Consider the following 26,256-nt stretch of genomic DNA (forward strand, 5'->3'; position numbering starts at 1 on the left):
TTTAAGAGGAGACATTTCTTATTTCAATAATAGTAATTATTTCCTTGAATAAGTTTTATTAGGTAATTGAAAAAAGTTCACACAGTACAGTACAAGAGAATCACACAATTAAGCATGAGTCAATGACAAAGTTACAACATACTATTCCAAACAAAGGAACTCTAATAAGCTGAAGGCATAGTATCATTGTAAGGATCACCAAATGTTGCAACATTCCCTGGCCTTGAAAATACAATCTACAAGGTAAAAAGCACCACTTGATCAGTTGTTATACTTCTCAAATTTAGTGAAACAGTTTCAACATTCATAGTAAAAAAATAAAAATGGAAGTTGTTATACTTCTCAAATTTAGTGAAACAGTTTCAACATTCATAGTAAAAAAATAAAAATGGAAGTTGTTATACTTCTCAAATTTAGTGAAACAGTTTCAACATTCATAGTAAAAAAATAAAAATGGAAGTTGTTATACTTCTCAAATTTAGTGAAACAGTTTCAACATTCATAGTAAAAAAATAAAAATGGAAGTTGTTATACTTCTCAAATTTAGTGAAACAGTTTCAACATTCATAGTAAAAAAATAAAAATGGAAGTTGTTATACTTCTCAAATTTAGTGAAACAGTTTCAACATTCATAGTAAAAAAATAAAAATGGAAGTTGTTATACTTCTCAAATTTAGTGAAACAGTTTCAACATTCATAGTAAAAAAATAAAAATGGAAGTTGTTATACTTCTCAAATTTAGTGAAACAGTTTCAACATTCATAGTAAAAAAATAAAAATGGAAGTTGTTATACTTCTCAAATTTAGTGAAACAGTTTCAACATTCATAGTAAAAAAATAAAAATGGAAGTTGTTATACTTCTCAAATTTAGTGAAACAGTTTCAACATTCATAGTAAAAAAATAAAAATGGAATAAGTGTGTGCATGTATTTACTGTTGGACAGAGTTTGAGTTTCACAGCGACCTTTCACACACCCAAAAAAAAGAGAAGCTTTTTCGAAAAACATGAAGTGGCATGTTAAAAAGATACACAAGTAAATAAAATTTTGTACCATTCTAATAATTAAAATTTTTAGATAATGGGCAGCCGTGTGTGCTGCTTAGTTAGAGTCTAAGTCATCTGAAACGTGGTGGTTTAGTGGGCAACCTGCGTGTTGCTTAGTCAAATTCTAAGTTGTCTAGTGATGATAGCTTAGTGGGCAGAGTGATATCTGCTTAGGCTCTTCAAGTAATAGAGTTATTACTTGGTTGTGAGATTAATAGCTTTTTCTCACTTTGGTTGTAACTGGGTTTCACTTTTGCTTAAGGAAGATTAGTGAAAACAGTTGAAAATCCTATTTGACAGGTCGTGGTTTTACTCCCTTAAGCAAGGAGGTTTCCACGTAAACTGTTTGTGTTGTGTTCTCGTTATTATTTACTCTTCTTATTGTTCTTGTTGAGTCAAGGGACCTAGTCTGTTGACTGAGAGTGGACACACGCATTCTATCAATTGGTATCAGAGCGGGTACTCTCTAGCTGGTTAACACCAAGAGAGATATTTCTGTAAAAGAATGGTTGTTCCACTGAACCTCGAAGAAGGACAATCTTCAACACGACCTCCTCGTTTCAATGGTCAGTTTTACAGTTGGCGGAAAACAAGGATGCACGACTATCGTATAGCTGAGGAAAGGGAGTTATGGGACATAGTGCTGGATGGACCTTTCATTCCAACTGTGGAAGTGAAAGATGGTGAAATCACAAAAATTGTTCCAAAGACTCGCCAACAATACAACGAGGCGAATAGAAAGAAGATCGAGAAAATATACAGAGCTAAGAAGCTGTTAGTGTGTGGTATAGGTACTGAAGAGTACAACCGCATCTCTGATTGTGAATCGACAAAGGAAATCTGGGACAGTCTAAGAACAGCTCACGAAGGGACAGAACAGGTGAAGGAGTCGAAGGTAGATATGCTGACCACCCAATACGAGAACTTCACAATGAAAGAGGATGAAAGCATTCATGACATGTATACAAGGTTTTCATCCATAACCAACGAGCTGCGAAGCTTGGGAGAACCCATTAGCTCTAGTAAGAAGGTCAGGAAGATTCTTCGAATTCTTCCCAAGTCATGGGCAAGTAAAGTAGATGCCATAACTGAAGCAAAGGACTTGAAGGTTCTAACAATGGATGCTCTCATTGGAAATCTCAAAACTCATGAAATGAACAGAAATCAGGACACCTCAAAGAAGGAAACTAAGAAAGACAAGTCTGGAGACGACTCTAATAAAGAGGATGACATGGCTTATCTCACTAAGAGATTTCAAAAAATTGTGAGAAATCATGGAGGGTTTAGAAAATGAGGGAATCATCCTCAGGCTGCAACTGCTAGTGATCTTTGTCACAAGTGCGGAAAGGCAGGGCACTTCATAAGAGATTGCCCAATGCTCAAAGCTGAAAACAAAGAGCATCAAAGACTTGGGGGTGAAAAAGATAAGAGAAGGGACCTAGTACCTGACAAAAATGCAAGGAAAGTTACATCTGACTATGTAGTGAAGAAAGCTCTTGCTGTGTGGGGTGATTCTTCAAGTGAATCAGGAGAATCAGAATGTCCTGATAATGCCTCCATGCTGGTTGTTCAAGATAATGCCAACGTATTTGACGGGTTATTTGCTCTCATGGCGAAATCAGAAGATGAGGACGATGAAGATAAGGTAACTCTCCTTGATATTAAACAAAACTTGAATACTTACTCTGTTAGAAGGTTGAGAAAGCTAGCAAATGTTTTGATTGACTCTTTCATAGAGTTAACCACTGAAAAGGACTCTATGAACAGCAGTCTTGATAGTCTAAGTGAAGATAAATGGGTGATGGTGGTGCAGATGTCAGTTCTTGAAGAACAAGTGATGGTTCTAGAATCTGAAAAATTAGAACTTAAAGAGCAATTAAATCTAATGATTGAGAAATCTGAGAAAAGAAAGGGGAAGGCTACTAACCTGCAGGCAGAACTAGAAAGTAATCTGAATACTACTGAGACCAGGCTTGCCCTAGCCATGGAAAGGAATGATCAGATGGAGAGGGACCTGGTCCGTCTTAAGGAAGAACTTCAAACTTCTCTAAAATGGACCAGCTCTACCAAACTACTCTCCAACATAACCAGTCAAAGCAACTACAACAGAAAAGGGTTAGGCAGCCTGAACATTACTCCTCCCTATAATCCCCACAGCAAATATGTATCTGTTCCAGACAACTTATTGTGTCTTCATTGTGGTCGCAATGGCCATCTAAAAGGGGACTGTCCTGCCTGGAAGGCCTCACAAGAAAAAATTTCAGTATATTCTAGACAGAAAAAGGCTCAACAAGGGGGACCAGATCCCACTTCTAAATCTTCTAGACAGAAAACTACTAAAAGGAGCGGACCTGCTCCTGTTCGTAAGGCCTCGAACATGAAAAGAACCAACCTGCCTTATTGGGCAAAAAACACTCTCATTACACCTTTATCAGTCTACTGGGAACTTAGATTGAAGTGGGTTCCCAAGTCTAATAAGTAATGTTTGTTGCAGGTGAGTGAAGGAAGTAGCAGTCAGTGCTGGTTTATGGACAGTGGTTGCTCGAAGCACTTGATTGGAAACACCAAAAACTTCCTTTCACTCAAGACACTTCAAGGTGGAGGTGTCTCTTTTGGCGATGGAAAGAAGGGGTATATCCTTGGAGTTGGCAGGGTTGGAAAATCATTTGAGGACTCCATTGAAAATGTTTACTATGAGAGTGGTTTAAAATACAATCTACTCAGTGTTTCCCAAATTTTTGACAAGGGAAATGAAGTCAAGTTTTCTTCAGACAAATGCATTGTCACCAGCTTGTCCTCCAAGAAAGTGATCCTGACGGACAGAAGGCGGAAAAAAAAACATGTATGTGGCAGATTTGGAAACAACTCGTGGAGACGATCTGACATGCCTCAGTGCTCAAAGTGAAAATGCCGACTTATGGCATAAGATGCTAGGTCATGTGAGCTCGTCTCTATTGAACAAGCTTGTCTCTAGGGACCTGGTTCGTGGTTTGCCAAAATTGAAGTTCAGCGAAAGCAAGGTGTGTGATGTATGCGTCAAAGGGAAGCAGACCAGATCCTCTTCCAAACCAAAGAAACAGGTAAGCTCATCAAGGGTTCTTGAATTGATTTACATGGATTTATGTGGACCTGCGAAGATCCAAAGTCGAAACGGAAAGAAGTACATCCTGGTGATAGTGGATGACTACTCAAGATTCACGTGGACTATGTTTCTCAAGTCAAAGTCTGAGACAGCTGATGTGCTCATGATATTTTTCAAAATGATCCAAACCAAGCTCAATTGCTGGGATCAGGTCCGACCATGGAACTGAGTTTGAAAATGTGAAGTTGGATGTCTCTTGTGCAGAAAATGACATTAATCATAACTTCTCAGCACCCAGAACACCTCAACAAAACGGATGGTGGAAAGGAAGAACAGAACTCTGGTAGATATTGCCAAAACTATGCTCATCGAGTCAAATCTTCCTCAAAACTTTTGGGCTGAGGCAGCAATACTGCATGTTATCTGACCAACATATGCTTGATCAGGTCTTTACTGAACAAAACACTTTATGAATTGCTCAACAATAAGGAACCCAAGCTAAGTTATCTAAGGGCTTTTGGATGCAAGTGCTTTGTGCTTAACAATGGCAAGGATGATCTGGGAAAGTTCGATCCCAAAAGTGATGAAGGTGTCTTTGTAGGGTACTCATCTTCAAGCAAAGCATACAGGGTCTTCAACAAAACAATACTATGCATTGAGGAAAGTGTTCATATGATCTTTGATGAAAGTGGCGATTTGAAGAGCTTGGAGATAAAGGACGATGATGATCTTGATGAGTTGTTCAAAATCCAGAATAATGAAGCCAGTAGGCTTAAAGCTGAAGGAGATCCAGAATCTGACGGTGTTGATCCCAGTCCATCTGAGAAGGTGAAGGAGGATGATCAGCCTACTATGGGACCCGATCCGTCTCATGCTGCAAGTCAAGAGGAAATTCATCCTTCTGAGAATGACGATTCTGAAGATGAAAAAGAATAGATGGATCAACCACAACCCCTGGCTTCTAAACCAGGGTGGAAGCACAGTTCATCTCACCCCTTTGAAAATCTCATTTCCCCACTGAATTTTGGAATGCAAACCAGGTCAAAAACAAGAAATCTGGTTGCATTCTCAGCCTTCATTTCCATCATTGAGCCTAAAAATGTGAAAGAAGCCTTAAAGGATGCGGACTGGGTCAATTCAATGCAAGAAGAACTTCATCAGTTTGAGCGGAGCAATGTGTGGTACCTGGTCCCAAGACCTGCTGACAGAACCATCATAGCGACTAAGTGTTTTTTTAAAATAAGCTTGATGAAAATGGAGTTATCACAAGGAACAAGTCCAGACTGGTGGTTCAAGGCTATAATCAAGAATAAGGCATCGATTATGACGAGGTATTTGCCCTTGTTACTCGAATGGAGGCCACTAGAATCCCCATAGCCTTTGCAGCATTCATGGGATTCAAGTTGTTCCAAATGGATGGCAAAAGTGCATTTCTAAATGGAGATCTAAAGGAAGAAGTATATGTAAAGCAGCCACCAGGATTTGAGGATGTCGACCGTCCAAATCATGTCTTCATACTCAACAAAGCCCTGTACGGCTTGAAACAGGCACCCATAGCTTGGTACAAAAGACTATCCAAATTCCTGCTGAAGAATGGTTTCAAATGGGGTAAAATAGAAAACACTTTGTTCTGATGAAAAGGGAACAAGAACTGCTCATCATCCAAGTGTATGTGGATGATATCATCTTCGGAGCTACTGCTGAACATCTATGTGAAGAATTTGCTACTCTCATGGGAAATGAATTCGAGATGCGCATGATGGGGGAGTTGAACTTCTTCTTGGGTCTACAGATCAAGAAAACCCAAGTGGCACCTCAATCTGTCAAGAGAAGTACACAAAGGAGCTGTTGAAGAAGTTTCACATGGTGGATTCCAAGCCTATTGATACACCCCATGGGTACAAATTCAAAAATGGGAGCAGATGAGACTGATCCACTAGTGAATCAAACCATGTACAGAGGCATTATTGGATCTCTATTGTATCTAGCAGCAAACAGACCTGACATCGTCTTCAGTGTAGAAATGTGTGCACGATTTCAAGCATGTCCCAGGGAATCACATCTGAAGGCAGTTAAGCGGATCCTGAGGTATCTAAAGAAGACAGGGGACCTGGTCCTGTTCTATCATGCAGTACTGCAGAACAGAAGATTAGATTGTAGATATCTTCACCAAAGCACTCAGCAAGGATCAATTTGAGAGTAACAGGTTGAAGCTGGGAATGATGAATATGCACTGACCTAATCTCAACCAAAGGCATCCAATCCTTGTTTTGGCTATGATTTGGAGGGCAGGTATCCTCATTACTTGTAGTGTATTGTTTAAGTGGGATCAATTATGTACCTGCTGCAGGTACACACTCATGGAAATCACATAAGCAAAGAATGGTCAGAACCACTCAGGAATCAAATCTCACATGCAGTTGAAAACCTGGTCCCTCTTAAGGTTAGCACCCTTTACATTTTATTTAAATTGTTAAATGAGAACCGTTGAGATCGCCACGTGTCAGTCATCGGCCATTCTGACCGTTGTCCCATCGCTTTAAGTCTAAGCGACGCATCTACTCACGGATCTGACACATCGTTTCAATTCTTTTTATATGACTTTTCTTCACTCCATCTCCCCACTTTTCAAACTCATTTCTCTCAGTCTCTCTTTCTATCTGCTATTCTTCATCTCTCTTTCTCAAACACTGTCTCAATCTCCATCTTTTTCGAAGAACATACTCGACTCTCTTCTTGAAATTGACCCAATGGATTTCTACACATCTCTGTCCAAAATGTCGACCCTCTCTCCGGTCAACATTAGTGAAACCAGTCTTCTCAATCCTCAGTCACCCTTTGACCACATTAACCCAACACCCTCACAACAACCTGGTCCCTATTCTGATATGTTATCTGATCATTTGTTTGAGGGTGACCTTCCTGAGAATAAGATGTATGAGTCCAACATTCTCGCTGCCAGTGAAAACCTAGGTATTGAGAGCCTAACACTGATGATGGAAGAGGTAATGCATGAAGTCAAATGCAACAAGTACTGCTGAAAATAGAAGAAAGAGGAAATCCGGTGATTCACTGTTCGAAATGCATGTTGTTGGCGTGATGGATGTTTCCTTTGAAGAATCTGACCATGAGGGTGTGAAAGAAAGCTCTGAGAGAAAAAGGGAAAAACAAGTAAAGAAGCCTAGTAAGGGAAAAAGTCAGGGAAAGGGAAAGTTTAAAGCATCTTTGTGTCCAAAAAGGGGGGAAATAAGAGGAAGAGAGAAACCTCTCCTGCCATCAAACTAGTACCTGGAACGGGACCTAGTCCTATGGGAAATGAGGATGACCACAGAGAAAGTAAGCAGTCAATTGTCAACAATCTGCATTTACAAAGGGTTCTGGTGGAAGGGTGTTTGACATGGATATCATCCACAAGACAACTTATGGACTCCTTACATGATTTGATGGAAATTCAATCTTGGATCCACCTGTTTCAGCACAAATCTCCTATTCTGCATGAGGAAGAGGTTAGAGAGTTCTATTACATCATCGAATTTGCAGAGGATGGCAGCATTAACTCCAGAGTCGGAGCCAAGAGTCTTTACTTAGATGAGGACCTACTAGGAGAGATCCTCGAAGTACCCAGAGGAGGGATCAGGTCAGTGGTTGGAAAAACCTGCACTATGGAATTTGTGAAGGAATGCTCTAAGATTCCTAACACTCGGCGTGTTGGGGTTATGAAGAAACTCATGAAAGGAGAGTATGAGTTGGTTTTCGAATTCTTCAACAAAGTTCTTCTTCCTCGAACGGAGAAGAGAACTGCAACCTCTGCAACTGATTTGTTCATCATGGAGTCATTGTGCAAGTTTGAGCCCATAGACCTTCATGTGCAAGTGAGCCCATAACAGGATCAGTTGAAGCATGAACTGGAAGAGATGACTGTGCGAGTGAGCAACAAGGATGTTGAAATTGCCTTACTAAAGGCAGAACTACTCAAAACGCAATCTGAGAAACCTGGTACTACAGAAGTAAACGATCTAAGGAAGAAAGTTGATATGCTCACGGCTCAGATTGCTGCTCTGCAAGAGAAATTGATCAAAGATAATGATGAAGCCAATGTTAGACTCTCTCTTGTCAGTAGCTCCCTCTCTCATCAGCCTCCTTCCACATAGTCCTTTCCGTCCCTTCCCGTGTCTTTTCTTTTGTGTGGACAGTGTCCGTAGTTCTCAATTTCAGTTTAACTTAAATGTATTGAATGCTTACTTTTGTGCAATGACATTGATTCCTGTTTTGTTGTGACTGATTTCTATTGTTTCCTGTTTTTATAACCATGTTGGTGTTGCCCTTGGTTGTGATCTTGCTTAAAAATCTTACTTGTTTTGTTGGTTTACTGCACTTTTTTTATGATGCCAAAAGGAGGAATCATTGGGTGCTTAGGCTCTGGTGAAATAATTCACAGGTCTTGATCACAGTTCACAGGTCTTGATCGACAGGGGGAAGAAATTGTAGGCACTTGTGTACCTGACTGACAGGGTGAATGTAAAAATGAATAAGGTGTCTTGATCGACAGGGGGAAGCACTGGTGTACAATTTGTCATCATCAAAAAGGGGAAAAATGTTATCCACTATTTTGTTGTTGTTATTGTTTCTTTCTTGTAGACCTTACATTGTTTCTATATTAACTGCTGTTATTTGTAGTTTTGATGATTTGACAAACCCAGGGACCTTGTAAAGGGACCTGATCTCTAATGCAGATGTACACTCTGTTGTAAAGGGACCTGATCTCTAGTGCAGATGTACACTCTGCTGTCAGGCTGGAAAAAGTACAATTGGTTGGTGCACAGTCTCCAACTATGGCAGAAATGGCAGAAACCTTAGCCAATGGCATGGCCTCGAAAGTTGTGACTATTCTTCATAAAGATTATGTCCAATAGTCATAACTTTAGTTTTTGCAACTTGAACAAAAACTCTCAAGAACTCTTGCAAAGGCTAATACAAAAGTGAAGATTCATCCTCAAGATCAACTCGAACCAGATAAAGCTGCAAGCTTAGTTGTCTTAGGATTATATCTTCTGCACGTTCATTGTAAATATGTTCCTACATCTATAAAGGATTCAAATAGTTATTTTGTGAAAAAGTCTAAATCATTTGAGTCTAACTGATTTAGTGGGCAGCCGTGTGTGCTGCTTAGTTAGAGTCTAAGTCATCTGAAACGTGGTGGTTTAGTGGGCAACCTGCGTGTTGCTTAGTCAAATTCTAAGTTGTCTAGTGATGATAGCTTAGTGGGCAGAGTGATATCTGCTTAGGCTCTTCAAGTAATAGAGTTATTACTTGGTTGTGAGATTAATAGCTTTTTCTCACTTTGGTTGTAACTGGGTTTCACTTTTGCTTAAGGAAGATTAGTGAAAACAGTTGAAAACCCTGTGTGACAGGTCGTGGTTTTACTCCCTTGAGCAAGGAGGTTTCCATGTAAACTGCTTGTGTTGTGTTCTCGTTATTATTTACTCTTCTTATTGTTCTTGTTGAGTCAAGGGACCTGGTCCGTTGACTGAGAGTGGACACACACATTCTATCAACTGCTATGCTCTCTTCATTGTTTTCTTCTTCTTGTACTCATGTTTGATGCACTTGAGTCAAGGGTCTTTCGAAAACAGTCTCTCTACCTCCATAAGGTTGTGGTAAGTTTGCATACACTCTACCCTCCTCAGACCCCGCTTAGTGGGATTTCACTGGGTATGTTGTTATTTTGACAACCCCTGTATTTCCACTTGGTCCAAACAAATATATTGACATTATTTTTTTCTTTCTTTGCTACCTACAAGTGTCATTGAGCACCATCCACAAACCGCACCTCCGGTTCGTTACTATGATTATATGTGCAACACCTCAAAAGTTATTAAGCCCAATTCAGACCTTGAAAGATCAAAAACAATTGAAAGTTGCAAAAAAGGGTTTGTACGAACCCTTTTACGGATTCGTAAACCAGAGCTCAGCATTGGAAAATTTCAAGGAATGTTTTACGGACTCAATTACGGAATGTGGTAGGTTTGTAAATCGAACCATAGGGCCAAGACTCATGGACCCAGAATTTCATGTCTTTTACGGGTGCCTTAACGAGCTGTAAAGTGATCTACAGACCGTAGAAGGGTCCGTAGAAGTTGACCCTCAAGACCCAGATTTCCTTCCCATTTACGAGCACTTCCACGGTCCGTGAAGTGTTATATGGTCCATCGAAGGCAACCGGAGAAGGCCTCCTTCGGTTTTGAGTCAGAGTTATTTTAGTCTTTTCCCACTCTTTTAATTCTTATACTATGTCGTTTTGACCTATTCTAAGTTGGATTAGGGGGATTTTAACTCCCCCGTTCCTTCATAACTTCACCTAAATTAGATTTCTTCTCTCTCAAGTCTCATCTCAAGCAAGAACTAGGTTCCAAGCTTCAAGTCTCCCTTCCAAGAATCATGCCAAGGTTTCTACTCCAGATATGTGGGATTTCATCAATGGTTCTCTTTCACCCATCGAGTCCCAAATAAACTTAATAATTTCAAGTTTATGATTCCTACAAGATAGAATTTTCTATGATCTTCATGTGTTTTTATTGTAAATCAGTTTTGCTTATGATTACACCTAAATTTCATTGTACGTTTTACTTGTGAATTCTATGGTTTCAATGTTATTTCATGAATCCTAACTATACAAGTATTTCCAAGATCAGAATTATGCTATTTTTAAATGTGTGTCTCGGATTATCAGATTTTCATGACTTATGGTGCTTTCAAATAAAGTATCTTTCAGTATATTTTCATATGTCATGATATATGATGCTTTTAGATAAAGTATCCAAGTATCCTTCAGTATGATTTCAGTTATCATGATTTATGAGCTACTCATTATGTATCAGTTATCAGTATGATTCAGAAGTATCAGATTAATATTATTTCCATATTTACGCATGTTTCTATTGGGAGTATACTTAGCACCGAGCGGACTTTATGGATGAAGGTTTCTCTTTAGCATCTGTGGACCTTTAGTAGCAATTCCTTAGTTCCAAAATTACGTGCCACCGTAGGATTTGTCTCAGATAGACATTAGCTTAGTGGATCCACATTAGCTCAGTTATCAAGTCCCTTACGATGGCAAGTATTGGACACTCTCTTTTTGGTGTGGGAGAAGTACACTGAACTCATGAAGTAGCTCACATGGTTTATATCGATTTTAGTAACTCCCACAACCAGACTTTCAATTATTGCATGACCTTGTACTTCTGTATTTCAGTTCAGTATATCTCAGTTTCACATTATTATACTTGGTCTTTAAATCAACATGTTTTACAGATTCAGTATGTTCATATCATGTTTATTTTGCATATTCCTCATACTCAGTACATTGAATGTACTGAACGCATACTTTCTGACTATATTGTTTGATAATAGAAGTTCTGACGCTCATCATCAGGCCCGCAGTTAGTATAGATCCAGCCAGCTTGCAGTAGCTTTGAGTCTTCATTTATCTGAGGATGATCCCGTTATATATCTTTGATTTCGGTATTTTCTTTCAGCCTCAGACAGTTGGAGTTAGCTAGGGGTTTGTCCTAGCAACTCATGTTAGCAGAGACTTTCGGACAGTCTCTTTAGACTTCTGCTTATGTGTACTCAAATATTTTGTCTATTAAGTTGTTAGACTACTTCAGATTAGTTCCGCATATAGTTGTTCTATTGTGCTATTTCATGTACATCTTAGTGTCATGACATGCCATGAGGTTAGCTTGGGGTCACTTGTAGCTCTAAGCACCGTGTCGCGTCTAGGGTAGTCTCGGGGTGTGACAATATGTCATCAACATTTACTTTTTGTCCATATGTAAGATTAATAGTCAACATTTATGTCCAAGCAAACATTAGAAAAATTGCTTGCATCTTTAGAGGTGGTTTTACCCTATGAAATATTTTGAAAGATTTGTTACCATACCTGATAATCTCCTATCGTGCATGTTTTGAATCCAGCAGCACAGTAATCAAAGTAGTACTCCCATGTTCTGATGAACTTGTCATCAAATCCCAAAGCATGAATTTGGCTAGGGACACAGAGTAATCAATAGTCAAGTATCAGCAGTTAGAACTGATCTAGCTACAAATGATTTATGAAGAAATAGGGTTTACTCAGCATAGAAGCTGTGGACTTATTTTTGTTTTGTTACCTTTTGTTTTTCTGGAAGTTTTTTCGCCAACATCTCAGTGTTTGATAGTAATGAATTCCTATTTCTTCCAGGTGAACTACACTGCATTTATAAAATGCTTTCAGAAGGAAATGCTTTTAAAAGATTGAGAAGCACAAACAATAATTGCTTACCATAGTCTGGATGTAGCAGCCATGGCTGATGTTACTCGACTTAGTGAGGGCAAGCATCCACCTGGGAATATGTACTCTTTTATGAAGCCTGTGCTATGCCTATATTCGTCATATCTCCCGTCTGGCATTGAAATGAACTAAAGAAAGCCAACACTTGTGAAAAGCATAAAGAATCAAAGTGGCATGTATTAGGGTGACTATAATCAATTACCTGCAGAGCTAGAAGTCCATCTTCTGTTAGTGCAGATTCACAGCAAGTAAAGAATTCCTCCATGTAATCATGACCAACATGTTCTATCATCCCACTGAAAATGATAATTGGTACAATTGTAGCACTGGCTTGACATGTAGTGAGTAATACAATAAGTCAAGATGTAGATCGGATAAAAGCTCACATTGATATAATCCTGTCATACTTGTCCTTACTTGGGATTTGGCGATAATCACATAGGATAAATGTTATTTGATCCTGTGGAAAAGTTTCATTGAATTGGATATTAATAGATAACTATAGCTTTAAAGTTGCAAGTGCTAAGCAGATCATCTTCTTATGTTAATCTTTGAAAGACAAATGTGGAATGCATCAAACAAAGAAGCACTTTAGTTAATCTTGTGTCATAATTTCCCTTGACGGACTTGCGACCTAGCTCGTTCAGGAGCAGAAACTGGAAGAAGGTTTAGTCCATTAAGTGGAATTTCCTAGTTGCTTTATCATTTGATTCAGCTTATAGCAATTATAAGTTAGTGTAAGCTTCATCTTAGTCATTGTAAGTACTATACCTGAAGTCCTGCTTGCTTAACTCTCAACTGTGCATACTCCAGCTGCTGCTCGGAGAGAGTTATACCAGTATATTTACATCCTGTTTGCTTGACAACTTCCATCGCAAAACTTCCCCAACCAAATCCGATCTCTAAAATGTGATGTTCCTTCCTAACTTTTGCCTAAATAGAGTAGCAGAATCAGATTATGCCTGAAATTTACAAAGAAATAGGAGAGATTTTCACTTAGTTGATGACTTACCTTTCTAATGAGAACATAAATCTTTCTCAGCTGTGCATCTTTTAGGTCTTCATCCTCACTCTATAAAAAATATGAAATAAAAATAGATCACCATATTATGAGATAAAGAACAGGAAATGTAGCTTAGCATACGAAGAAAAAAGTGGCAAGCATTTAAAGGTTTGAGAGATAAACCTTGAAAATTGCACATGAGTATGTCATTGTCTCATCCAGAAAGAGTGAGAAGAGTTCATTACTCTGGCAAAAATATGGCCAAGATTCAGAACTTTCAATAGTGACGGTTGACCTCCCCTACGTACTTTGGGTGATATAGTATGCAAGTTAATTACTTACCACGTCATAATGGCGAGAGATATTTCGACGAGCCTGAGTTAGCGTGTTTTGATTTGAAACATGTCGATAGAAGTACTTTGCAGATGATAGCGCTGCTGTAAAAAGCACTGGTGTCCACCAGCCTCTAAAGCCATAAAAAGTGATGAAGAACTTTCATAACAACTGAAGTTTATGTTTCTTGATTTCAGGTCAGTAAGCTATTGTACCTTTTCTTGCTAGTCGGTTTAACAGATTCTTTCAATTCTCCGTTTGCAATAAATATCTGCAACAAAAATCAGGAAACTAAGCACCAACCAAAAGCTATTCACAAAGATAACGACTCAGCTCCTCACCGTGATAAGATTAAGAAGACCTTCATTCTTATCAACAAAAGAAAAATCCCCATGAATAAAAGCATCAGCAAGACCTAGGTCAGCTTGAGTTGCAACCTGTAAGAGATGTCACAGAATTTGTCTTCTTTTTTAGGTTTTAACTTTTGACAAGTTGAAGGTGCAAAAGAAAATTTCAAGTTACCTTCCAGTAAAACTGCATACTACGAACTGTAAGAGAAACTTTGAGAGAGCATTTCCTATCTCTTCCTTGGAAGGTGAAAATTGTACCTCCTTCCAACAAGCTGTATATCGCAACATGTAAAATTATTACCCAGATATCTTTAATTATCAGTAATAAAATAAGTCGCGATTCACATGTGTGTTTTGTTTTGCAGCATGAATTCAACTTGGATATGAGCTCTAAGCCAAAGAGATTGGAATAAAAGAAGTGTAGTTTATCAATACATTAGTCGTTCTGCATATTGCTGCCATTCAAATAGCAAGATCACAAACGTTATAAAATAAGAAATAGATTCAATGGAAATAAGCAAATTGTCAGGCATGTATCCGCCACTGTTTCGGGACTTAAGTAATACAAGATGAAACTATCACCACTCACATTATGCATCCTGTTTGAATGTAACTTTTGAAAAATCTAGTAACGAGGAGGCGTGCTCCAGTTTCAGGCCAGGTTGGTACCAAATACTTGTGGTTGTACAGAATACTACAATTTCTTCTAAGCATCCCATCTGCAGCAATCACACCCGCCTGAGGAGGAGCAAAGATGTCAGAGTCATCCACAAAAGACTCCAAATTGTTTTCAGAGTAAGTTAAAAAATTTATTAGCAGAAGCGGTACTACCTTTAGTCCATTCTCATGGAAGCCATAGCCTGAAAGTATTGCAATAAATACACATCAATAAGCAGTGAAACACAAAGTGAAAAATAAACTGTTTGTGCTACAAGTGTTACGGATAGCTTCCCTTGAACCTTATGCGAAGAAAAGGTAGTGAATAAAACAAACCACTAGGTTGTTGTGCTGAGTCACTGGCATCAAATTGAAATAGAAAGAAAACGTAAAAGGTGAATGAAGATTTCTTTTGCAAAGACAGTTTGACAAGATAGTTTATTTCATATAATTAGAAATTGGCATCACTTTATCCGTAAGGAGTCATAATACTCTCTTAAAATAGATTTTATAAGCTGCAATTTCCGAGGACTACAACAGTGAGTTCTGCAAATAATTTAAATGACAATAGTGAGTGGTACAGTCCTTCAAGTTTCAGTTAACGGAACTGGTTCTCTAAATTGAACATAGTTGACATAACAGCAGACTAATGCACGATAGCAGGTTACAAAGGAACATCTATCTTCGACTACAAGAAACTCCCAATATTCTGCATAAGAAAGAGATTCATACCTTGATATGGTCCACAAAACCATATTCCTCTCTTCCCTTGGATTTGATGAAGCTTACATGAAGCTTTTGATGCAGCAACTGAGGGGACTGGATGGCTTGTTCTCCACTTAACCAGTGTATGCTCTGGTGTGTGAGGAGGATCGAAGGTTACGAGATAAGGCAGCTCTGAGTCACCAAGGTTCTGTAAGTTTAGACAGCTCATAAGTTAAGAGAAAAGACTCCCCACTGAAGAACATTATCTTCTATTTTCTATAGAAGGTCCTAAATCACTGTATTCCAAAACACACCTGGATTACATTGAGCCAATATGTTGCACATCCTCTATCATTCATGGTTCCAAGAAAGTTACAAGCACTCCATGCTGCCGGGTCATGAGGCAGGAATGTTTTGTCTTGATGAAGGAAAGTATCACTCTCGCAGAGGAAGAGACAACAATTTTGCATTTTGACATCATAAATCTTATTAAGTAGATGTACCATTTCAACATGATACTCTACCCTTTAAGTAGAGCTCGTGGTCGTGGCTAGAATTTCAGAATCAGAATTACTAACTATTTTAATCTTGGCTTCCAGTACCATTTTCATATTAGCTCAGAAATCTAGCAGGTTGTAGCTGTTTATATGATTAAACCAGCCACCATTAAAACATGGCATAATACATAAATGTATCATTTAACTTGACTTCAGTTGACATCTATGCCCTCCAACTTTCGGCGTGTACACGTACACACTTAAACTTGTATAAAATTGAACAAGTAGACACATGCGTCCTACATAGAGTCCTATGTGGCAATTCGCATCCTACATGGCATACTACGTGTAATATGTCACGTAAGATGTGTGTGTCTACTTGTTTAATTTTATACAAGTTTAAGTGTCTATTTGTGCACACCCGAAATTGGAGGGCATAGATGTCAGCTGAAGCCAAGTTAAAAGGCACACTTATGTATCATGCCTTAAAAAATTCATTTTAACTGAACTTCTCTAAAGCACAAAATAGAACTCCTCTGATGATAGAAAATATGTATAGGAACATGGCTATATTTTGTTACCTTTTCTTATAGGTAGAAAAAACAATTAGTACCTATAGACATAGTGGAAAGCACCCAGTATTCTTGTTTCATCATATGTTGCCTCTTTGCCTAACATTTTCAGAGTATCTGGTGAATGTACAGCGATTATGCATCCGTCATATACTTCAGTGGAACCATCATTGCAATATATGGTACAACCTGCAAGGGATCTTTATTTTACACTTAGAATCTGGACTAGTTTTAAACTATGTGATAGCGAAAATAAAGCTGACCGAAGATTTTTCTTAGGTAAACACCAAAAGAGAAACAACACAGAGAACTCTTGCAAGAAGAGAAGACATAAATAAAAACCAAGCTAGACCTTGTTCATTTGTCAATACAGAATTTACTTCACAACCAGTTCTTATTTGGCAGCCTCTTTTCTCAAGCTCCTCCTTAACCTGCATTCGTTAATGCCCCATCGAAGGATGAACCATGCTTAACAAAACTTGCAAGAAAGTGAAAATAGGTAACTATGAAAAAAAAAATCACCTTGTTTACATATGCATGTGATCGCCTTCTTATAGTGAGCAACTGAGGGAGACCAAAGAGCTGTATAGACACAAGATAAACTGATGTAGGTAATTCAAATTTAGTATCTTGCATGCAACACATTCAATAATAGGCTATAATCTACATATATACAAAGTATTCGAACTTAACAGTAGGTAAGAGAATAAAAACCTGCATAAGATGGTGGTCGCGACAAAATGAAAGAATGGAATAAGCAGAAAATCCCATTACTCCTTCCGAGGGGCAGAACCAAATTGAAGCACAAATTGGAACCTATGAAACATATATGTGAATTGCTTATTGCAAGAGTAATCTTTTGAATCAACTAAAAGGCCAAATACAAGTATCAAAATCAATATAACAAAGACAAACAGCAGTGTCACCAGATAAGCCTTCTGAAATAACTCCGAATAGACATGTGACTCGATAAATTGCCCTAATGTTTTGTTGCGATCTATGTCAGGATTGTTGTCCAGTTCTTCAAGGTAACTGCAATGCAGTGAGAAACGTATTCATGAGATAGCTCTTACGCTTGACATAAATAAATGAAGTGCACAAAACCGAACAATTTCGTCCATTTCCATCAAATGCATGATTGTCAAATGAACAAAGAAGACTCTGTGCTCTAACTTTCTAATTATGAGATCAATAAATCAACAAATTGGTCAAAAAAATAACAAATACTAATAAGAAGTCACATATGTGAAGGTAAAACAGTTATTGGTACCTTATGACATCCTGCTTGAATCTGATAATTTCTCTAATCATTTGCCAAAAATATGGATTCAAGACATTCTTTTTCTGTGCAAACAAACTAGAGAATCCATTTCGAGTACCCCATTCACAACCACGGCCTTGGTCTAAGCTCACTGAGAATGACATATAAGAGATCTCCATATCAACTCCTAGGAACTCAAAAAATTCCATCAGGTTGGGATAAGTTACCTGTCAAATACAGTATTTCAGCATCCACATATGCTCACCCCAAAAGATGGGGTTAAAATAACTCTAGCTACAATCATTTCCAATTGAATACCCAAAAGAAGGATACAAATAACTTTTTTAGCTTTACATATGAAATTTGATTGAACAAACTAATGATTTTACCATAGAAACTCAAAATGATGGGATTTGCCTCGAGCAATTTTGCATAAAGTGAAAATGACAATAAATAAAAATTGAGTGTAACGTTGATCATAGACCTTTTTTGCTTTCTTCTTTGACACATCAATATGCATCACAACTGTACGCCTAACTTCCAAGGTATTGTCTGGTAGAAACTTTGGGCTTCGAAACGATTTTATTACATTGGTCTTTGTAAAGATATGGCACCTGGGTCTAACTCAACCCCAAAAGCTAGCTCATGAGGGGAGGTTTGTCCAAGTCCATATAAGGATACCAAATTTCCATCCCTCTACCAATGTGGGACATCTTAACACTCCCCCGCACGCCCAGACCTCAACTGGAGCGTGAACACTTCTAAATGGGGGCCCATCGTCGGTGAACAACAAATTGGGATGGGCTGATACCATGTAAAGATATGGCACCTGGGCCTAACTCAACCCCAAAAGCTAGCTCATGAGGGGAGGTTTGTCCAAATCCATATAACGAGACCAAATTCTCATCCCTCTACCGATGTGGGACATCTTAACAGTCTTTAACCCCAAAAGGCATATCAACCGTCGAATTCATAGAAAAGTGAATAGGTTAAAATCCCTTAACTTATATTATTTTGCGAGTTTTATATCTGAACAATTAGGTGCTCACAGAACCCTCGTGACCTATAATTTCCTTTAGAATATATGGTAACATGTTTTGAATTATTGAGAGGTGTACATGAGATGAAACAAGTCTTCAAAATGAGTTCAAGTGATCATTTTTAACAACTAAGGAAGCTCATAATATTTTTAAAAAATTATCTTTATCTTTTTCCTTTATTTCCAATAGATTCTTAGCTTGTTCTTCATGTTCTTACCTTTTTTCCTCCATTTAGACAGATTTGGCTTTGCATATTTTGGGTTATATCTGAAATTTTTCATTTCATTTCTTGTTTTAGTCTTCTTCAATCTTTATTTTTGGTAGTTCTGGGACTATATTCATGAGAATAACAAGCATACGACAGGAATTAACCTAACACAACTGAAATCCCACAATAGGACAGGAATTAATCAAATACAAATGGACCTCAAATTCGAAACAGATAACAATTAGTATAAAAGATACAATTTAAACATGCATGTATGAGTCCATGGTAGTTCAGGGGGACCCAAAAGCTTGGGTATGGAACTCGCATGACGATGATAGTTAGGAGGTTTTAACCTATTCACTCAGATTTTTATTTCACATATATTGCCACTTAGAACTCTTTGCTGGAGCTCTTGAGCGTGTTGTTGACGTAGTAGGTCATATTCCTCTGGAAAGTATATTATTTTTAGCTAGTGATAGTTACAAGAAGAATTCTGTAAGCATTCAATAAGTTAGGTAGATTTCATAGAGTTTGAACCCTTATAACTACAAACTGTATGCAGCACTTACTTTAACTGCAAAAATCTCAGTTCATGAATAATGGATGTCATGCTCTTAGACAAACATCTTAGTATATATAATACAATGCACTTAATAAATGAGCACACATAATAAGTCACAAAATGCATATAATTAAATTACTTTGATCATTGTATAAGTTTACTCAAACACCCTAGGTATAATACATAACAGCCTGTTTGGAAAGCCACCTGGTAATTGGAATTGGTGTAATTACTAGGGTAGTAATTACTAATTACCACCCTAGTAATTACATTGACTTGCTTGTTTACCACAGTGTAATTACACTGTAATTGCACATGTACTGTTTGGTTGAACAAGTGTAATCATAAGGTTATATTGAATTTTAAAAATAAAAATAAAATTTTTATATTAGATAAATAAAGGCCTTTATAAATGACATTAAATTGAATGTTTAAGATATATATAGTATTTTGAAAATATATTAACTAATAATAAGCATATGTTCTTATCTAATATTATAAAAAAATAATTGATTTATATTTTTCAATTTAGTATATTTTAATTATATTAATCATAAAACTATATGTACAGAATTTCTATAAACATCATGAAATGTATGTTTGACAAAAAAATTATATTACAAATATAATGTCATAAAATTATAAAACATTTGACAAAAACAAAATCTATCAAGTCTAACTTAAAAAAATAGCTTGCAATGTAAAATATCTAGTCAATACTCCTAAAACAAATGAAATTGAAAATATAACATAAGTTCTAAATTTAAACAAAAAATTTATCATAATACTCTTATGTCAAATTTCAACATAACATACATAAATATGATTTAAAAGAAAAGGAAAATGTATTTAACAATGTATTCTACTTTAATTTAAAAATTAGAATACTGACAAAACTATAGTAATGATTTTTTTTTTAGATAATATGAAAAATTGTATAGAATCACATGAAGTAAAGGTTGAGAATAAGAAGGAAATAATATAAAACATATTTTTAGAAAATATTAGAATAATAAAAAAATCAAAATAGAAATAAAAGGAAGAATTAAAAAATAATCAGTTTGAAATTACAACATGTAATTATAAGCAATTCATAGCCTACCCCTATGAATTGGAGAGTGCAATTACACCCTGTCAATTACACAAATTACCTGCTGACCAGGTAATCACATGGCCAACCAAACAGGACAGACAGTGTAATTACACCCAATTATACCAAATCAAGTTACTAGGGTGGCTTTCCAAAGAGGCCCTAAGTGTGCCCTTTAACTTGGTCTCAACTAACATATATGCCCTCTAACTTAGGTTGTGCATAAGTAAGCACTTAAACTGTATAAAAATGAACAAATAGACTCATTTGTCCTACGTGGCATCCTACGTGACAATTTTGTGTCATGTGTGTAGTCCTACATGTATTATGCCACGTAGGACGTGTGTGTCTACTTGTTCAATTTTATACAAGTTTAAGTAGTTACTCGTGCACACTCAAAGTTGGAGGATATAGATGTCAACTGAAGCCAAGTTAAAGGGCATATTTATGTATTATGCCAACACCCTTTGGATGCACTTACCTGATCAAAGATCATAAAATCAAGGGAAAGATCGATGTCGTCGACGATGACAGTCTTATTAGCATGGCAGCTGATATAATTTTCCTTCTCATAAACGACAACTTTGACACCAGCTTTTGCCAATTCATATGCAGAAACCAGTCCACTTATCCCAGCCCCTACCACTGCTAATTTCATGTTTAAAACTGCAATAACAATATAGATTAGAAAAGGTAAATGGACATATATATGTCAAAAGTACTATGTGGTCATGAGTTATACATTCACCAAACCTTTTAAAATACTGCTGGAGTTTTAAAAGTTGAATGCATTCTTGGTGTTAATGATTAAAGTTATAATGGTGACAAACATAGCTCGCAAAGAAATTAAAGAAATGAAGTGATAGAGTTAGCTATAGTTTCTCCTTATTCTTTGTGAAAAAACTTTAGAGCCATCTAGAGAGTGTATATTTGCAGCCTTGAGGGTCCATCTTTTATTTGGCTGAATACATTGACAATTCCTTAAATTTATCAATAAATTTCATTTAGACACTTGAACTGGAACATATTCCAATTGAGTGTTGGATATTTTTGGTATGCACAATTGGTTGCTTACCACTTGAATTTTATTATGTATTATGCCTTCTTTTTGATAACTGAGAAATCCGTATGTGACCCGCCCTTTGAACCAATCACAGCCTTCTAAACTCAGTGGATAATCCCCCCCCCCTCTCTACCCTTCTCCACTTAAATATCAGGCTTCGCTTTGCATGGTGTGGGGCTTGAACCTACGACCTAAGCCACAAATCCTCCACCTTTTACCACACGAGCTAGGCCTTGGGGGTTGTATTATGCCTTTATATAACTACCCTTTCTAGAATATTTCTAGATATTTCTCTCAAGAACATCCATTCTAGAGATCTTCATTTCTTTACAACTCTTGAATATTAACATTGAGCACATGAACATAAATGTTTCTCCTGACACTTCCAACTCAAATATTGGAAAAGTTTTGGACGTGTTCTCAAGCATTCATTACATAGATAAGTTAATCAATCAAAATATATCAGTTTTTTTAATTATACACATATTTTCGTTACCCATTCTAATATATATTCCTAATTTCCATATGAATAATTCACCTATTTTATCTAAGTATTAGTAAGGAGAATCAATTCTGCCTAACCACTTGAATGTAGGCGTTATTTGCAACTAGTAATAAAGTAACAATTATGACCACAAAAAAGGGAGGTCCACCCCCTAATTGAGTTAACAAGTATGACAAAAATAAAGTCAATCATACTAATAACAATATTTGTAGGTCCATCCCCTAATTGGCATGTGCTAAATTACTTGTGAGAACTCCCAAAAAAGATCAAGAGTGTGCATGGAGATAAATATTGGGGCATTTTTTTCTATTTTATTTTTGGAGTTCATGGTACATAGTTTAATAGATATAGAGATAAACAAATATTCTTTTATGACTCATCTCAAACCTTTGATTTATATGTCTTGCATGTAATACGAAAAAATGTGTACTAGGCCCTTGTCTAATTTTTACTCTTCTGTCTGTTATTTAAGTAATAGACTACTTATTCTTTAGCAAGTGTGATAGAAGTCCATTCGCAAGGTTATTCCGGGTGAGTATCTTACAACTCAACATAAGCTTTTGGCAATGGATTTAGAAATTAAGAGGAAGAGGAAGTGGAAGAAGAGGACTCTTAATGATCTACCAAGGATCAAATGGGAAGAAGTTGATGGATATGGGGGCTTGGGGGACTCTGAGGATCAAACAGTATGTGCAATTGGACAGCTAAGTGCATTAGGAAAGAAGCTAAAGAGGTGTTGGGGATCTCGAGAGGTAACGTTGGTGGCCTTCGAGGGGATTGGTGGTGGTATGGAGTGATCCAAGTAAAAGTGAATGCCAAGAATGTTGTTTATAAGGAGGTTAGTGGAGAGCAGTGTTTTAAAAGGCGGGGGCGTGAGGCGAGACGTTTTATGCAGTACGGGGCGAGACGTAAGCCTCGAGACACAGGGCATAAGTCTTATGGATCTACGGGGAGTAGTCTCATGTATATTCAATTTTATAATTTTATTACTAAAAAAAGTAAAAGTAAAACTTTCAATTATGATTTTTATTTGAGAAAGGTATTAATCACCAATAATGAAGAAAAAAGTATTACAATTACTATTTGAGAAATATCATTACACCAATAATAAAAATATGACTTAAAGCAAAAAAGGTTCAAAAATAAATTTTAAAAAAAAACGCCCAGAGCATACGTTTTTACTCCCAGGGCTTACGTTTTTACGCTTGGAGCTTACTCCCTATGGATCTACACCTTACATTTGTGCCCCGGTGCGTTTTTGGTGAGCCCCGCCCAGAGAATCACCCCAAAAACCGTTTTGAAAACATTGGTGGAGAGTAAAGACTAGGAGGAAATAAGGAAAAATAGGGAGAGATATAAGGCAGCAAAGAAGAAAGCAAAGTTAGCAGTTATGACAACTAAAACAACAACGTTTGAACGCCTGTACGAAGAACTCCAGGACAAGGGCAGAGATAGGAAGTTGTATAGGCTCACCAAGGAGAGAGAGGAGGGCTCGAGACCTGGACCAAGTGAAGTGCATCAAAGATGAGGAATTAAAGGCAAAGTATTGGTGGAAAAGGCAAAACATAAGATGAAGATGACAAACATACTTTCACAAACTCTATATTACCTTTTAACTTTTCCCAATTTTAATTTTGTATTTCCCAAGGTTGTACACACCTATTTTCCATCTACATAAAGTACTTTTTTTTTACTCCCTTTAACGCCTTATATATATTGGTATACATAAATATCCATTTATTATACATTATACATTGAATATACACTGTTTATTCTGTGGACATACATCACCTGAAATAAACAATCTAAACCCTTCTCCACAATTACATACACCATTATACACTATTATATGATTGTGTGTATAGCTAGTAAATTCCCTGAGTAACTTTTATTAGGTAACTGAGAAAAGTTCACACAATACTGTAACAAGAGAATCACAGAATTAAGCATGAGCCAGTGACACATAAGTCATTATTAGGTCTTTCATGCTGTTATGAGGAACTAACTTATTTGCAAAGACAAAGTTACAATATAATTTTTCAAACAAAGGAACTCTAATAAGCTGAAGGCATAGTATCATTGTAAGGATCACCAAATGTTGCAACATTCCCAGGCCTTGAAAATACAATCTACAAGGTATGAACCACCACTTGATCAGAAGTTTACTTCTCAATTTAGGTGAAATGATTTCAAGATTTCTTGTAAAAAGATGGAATAATTAAGTGCATGCATGTATTTACTGTTGAATACATAATTTAATAAAGGCTTAATACATAGACAACAGCTTGAACTTGTTAGTAAATTTTATTTGTACACTCGAACTATGCCTAAACACATGATAAAGTAGTTCACATAATTCAACATGTTATAAACAGAGTTGGAATTTTACCGCTACCCTTCACAAAAAAATGCTTTTGACGCAACATGTTGAATATATACGGTCGTGAATAAAAGTTTGTATTGTCTCTAATTTCTTAAACTTTTAGATGTCTTAAATTTTTAGATGAGGTAGTTAATATAATTCAATATGGCTTTTATGTTCTTATCTAACATTTTTTCCTTTATAAACACCTCTATCTACTACTCCTGTATTTTCACTTTGTCCAACAAACATATTGACGTTATTTCATTCTTTGCTACCTACAAGTGTCACTAAACACTATCCACATACCGCACCCCTGCTTTTCACTACGATTATATGTCATCGACATTTATCTTTCTATCATTGGTAAGATTATGTTATAAACATTTATATTTTAACAAAAAAAAGAAAAATCACTTCTTGAGAGGTGGTTTTCTAAAAAATATATTTGAAAGCATTCTTTTAAAAGAAGACTATAGGACGAAAGAAGAAGCTCAGATGAGTTACATCAGATAAAGTTATTCATCACCATACCTGATAATCTCCTATTGTGCAGGTTTTCAATCCAGCAGCACAATAGTCAAAGTAGTACTCCCATGTCCTGATGAACTTGTCATCGAATCCCAAAGCACGAATTTGGCTAGTGACACAGTCATCAATGGTCAAGTATCAGCATCTATGACAGATCAAACTACAAATGATTCCCAAAGGAAACATGTTTCACTCAGTGTAGAAGGTTGTGTGCTTATATTAGTCTTGTTACCTTTGATTTTTAAAGAAGTTTCTCCGCCAACATTTCAGTGTCTGATAGTAATGAATTCCTATATTTTCCAGGTGCTCTACACTGCATTTAAATCATTAATATCAGATACTTATAGAAATAAATGCTTTTGAAAAAGTGATAAGCATGCTAGTGCGAAATCACAATCATCAACTCTCTTACCATAGTCGGGATGCAGCAGCCATGACTGACGTTACTTGAGATGGTGCATTCAAGCCTCCGCCTGGGAATATGTACTCTCTCATGAAGTCTGTGCTATGCCTGTGACTGTCATACCTCTCATCTGGTATTGAAATGAACTAGACAAAGCCAACATTCATGAAAAGCAGCATAAAAACCAAGGGTGACATAACTGTGAAGAAATTGATGTTGGAAAATGAACCTCATATTGGAAGAAGAAAAGCCTTTCTTAGATTTTCTCTATTCATATATTATCTTAATTCATGTATTAGGAAATTAATTTAAGAGTACATGTTTTGTTCATAAACTAGGGAAAAAGGAAAAAGTTCAGTATTAAATTAAGGTACATGTACTAGACTAGATTTGAGTGATTTGAGAGTCCTACTTTCTCCTAATTTTGTAACAATTGAAGGGAAAAAGTGAACAAAGTAGAATGTGTTGAGAGATCACTTGAAATTCATTACCTGCAGAACTAGAAGCCCATCTTCTGCCAATGAAGACTCACAACAAGTAAAGAATTTCCCTATGAAATCATGACCAATATGTTCCAACATCTCGCTGAAAAATAATTAGTACAATAGTAACACTAGCTCGACATGTAGTGAATGATGCAATATGTCCAGATGT

The 26,256-nt window shown here is 36.8% G+C and overlaps 2 protein-coding genes across 3 annotated transcripts in view; both read right to left on the reverse strand.

The window, feature by feature from the left end:
- On the reverse strand, positions 1 to 21,402 carry LOC102579763 (uncharacterized). Of its 2 annotated transcripts, XM_006350345.2 has the most exons (24): positions 21,220 to 21,402; positions 17,848 to 18,065; positions 17,504 to 17,609; positions 17,292 to 17,393; positions 17,100 to 17,159; positions 16,930 to 17,008; positions 16,619 to 16,766; positions 15,823 to 15,946; positions 15,536 to 15,716; positions 14,978 to 15,006; positions 14,736 to 14,884; positions 14,319 to 14,418; positions 14,138 to 14,233; positions 14,012 to 14,067; positions 13,806 to 13,929; positions 13,647 to 13,709; positions 13,473 to 13,532; positions 13,232 to 13,393; positions 12,847 to 12,920; positions 12,663 to 12,756; positions 12,452 to 12,588; positions 12,300 to 12,380; positions 12,071 to 12,176; positions 1 to 236 (listed from the first exon to the last, which is right to left on the reverse strand). In XM_006350345.2, the coding sequence occupies exons 1-24, from the start codon at positions 21,394 to 21,396 to the stop codon at positions 162 to 164; spliced, it is 2,601 nt and encodes an 866-aa protein (XP_006350407.1). In that variant the 5' UTR covers positions 21,397 to 21,402; the 3' UTR covers positions 1 to 161. The 2 variants fall into 2 exon arrangements, with proteins under 2 accessions (XP_006350407.1, XP_006350408.1); XM_006350346.2 differs by lacking the exon at positions 1 to 236 and having other exon boundaries at positions 12,077 to 12,176; positions 12,300 to 12,375.
- LOC102587606 (tuberculostearic acid methyltransferase UfaA1-like) overlaps positions 21,343 to 26,256 on the reverse strand; it is an 8,263-nt gene continuing 3,349 nt past the window's right edge. The window contains exons 12-16 of the mRNA XM_006350365.2: positions 26,094 to 26,187; positions 25,612 to 25,748; positions 25,432 to 25,512; positions 25,203 to 25,308; positions 21,343 to 21,404 (exon numbers count right to left, since the gene is read on the reverse strand). Coding sequence (XP_006350427.2) covers positions 21,399 to 21,404; positions 25,203 to 25,308; positions 25,432 to 25,512; positions 25,612 to 25,748; positions 26,094 to 26,187 — 424 coding nt within the window. The 3' untranslated portion in view covers positions 21,343 to 21,398. The remainder of the gene's footprint in view (positions 21,405 to 25,202; positions 25,309 to 25,431; positions 25,513 to 25,611; positions 25,749 to 26,093; positions 26,188 to 26,256) is intronic.

The sequence above is a fragment of the Solanum tuberosum genome, unplaced genomic scaffold (genome assembly GCF_000226075.1).
Source record: "Solanum tuberosum cultivar DM 1-3 516 R44 unplaced genomic scaffold, SolTub_3.0 scf00123, whole genome shotgun sequence".
NCBI classification, from domain to species: Eukaryota; Viridiplantae; Streptophyta; class Magnoliopsida; order Solanales; family Solanaceae; genus Solanum; species Solanum tuberosum.

Bases quoted from the DNA above. Each gene is read 5' to 3' on its own strand.
- LOC102579763 (XM_006350345.2), bottom strand. From the start codon at position 21,396: ATGAAATTAGCAGTGGTAGGGGCTGGGATAAGTGGACTGGTTTCTGCA. The intron at 15,717-15,822 runs GTGTGTTTTGGA...CTAAACTTACAG, and splicing joins ATTGGCTCAATGTAATCCAG to AACCTTGGTGACTCAGAGCT. The intron at 12,921-13,231 runs GTATAGTACTTA...ACTTTTCCACAG, and splicing joins TTAAGCAAGCAGGACTTCAG to GATCAAATAACATTTATCCT.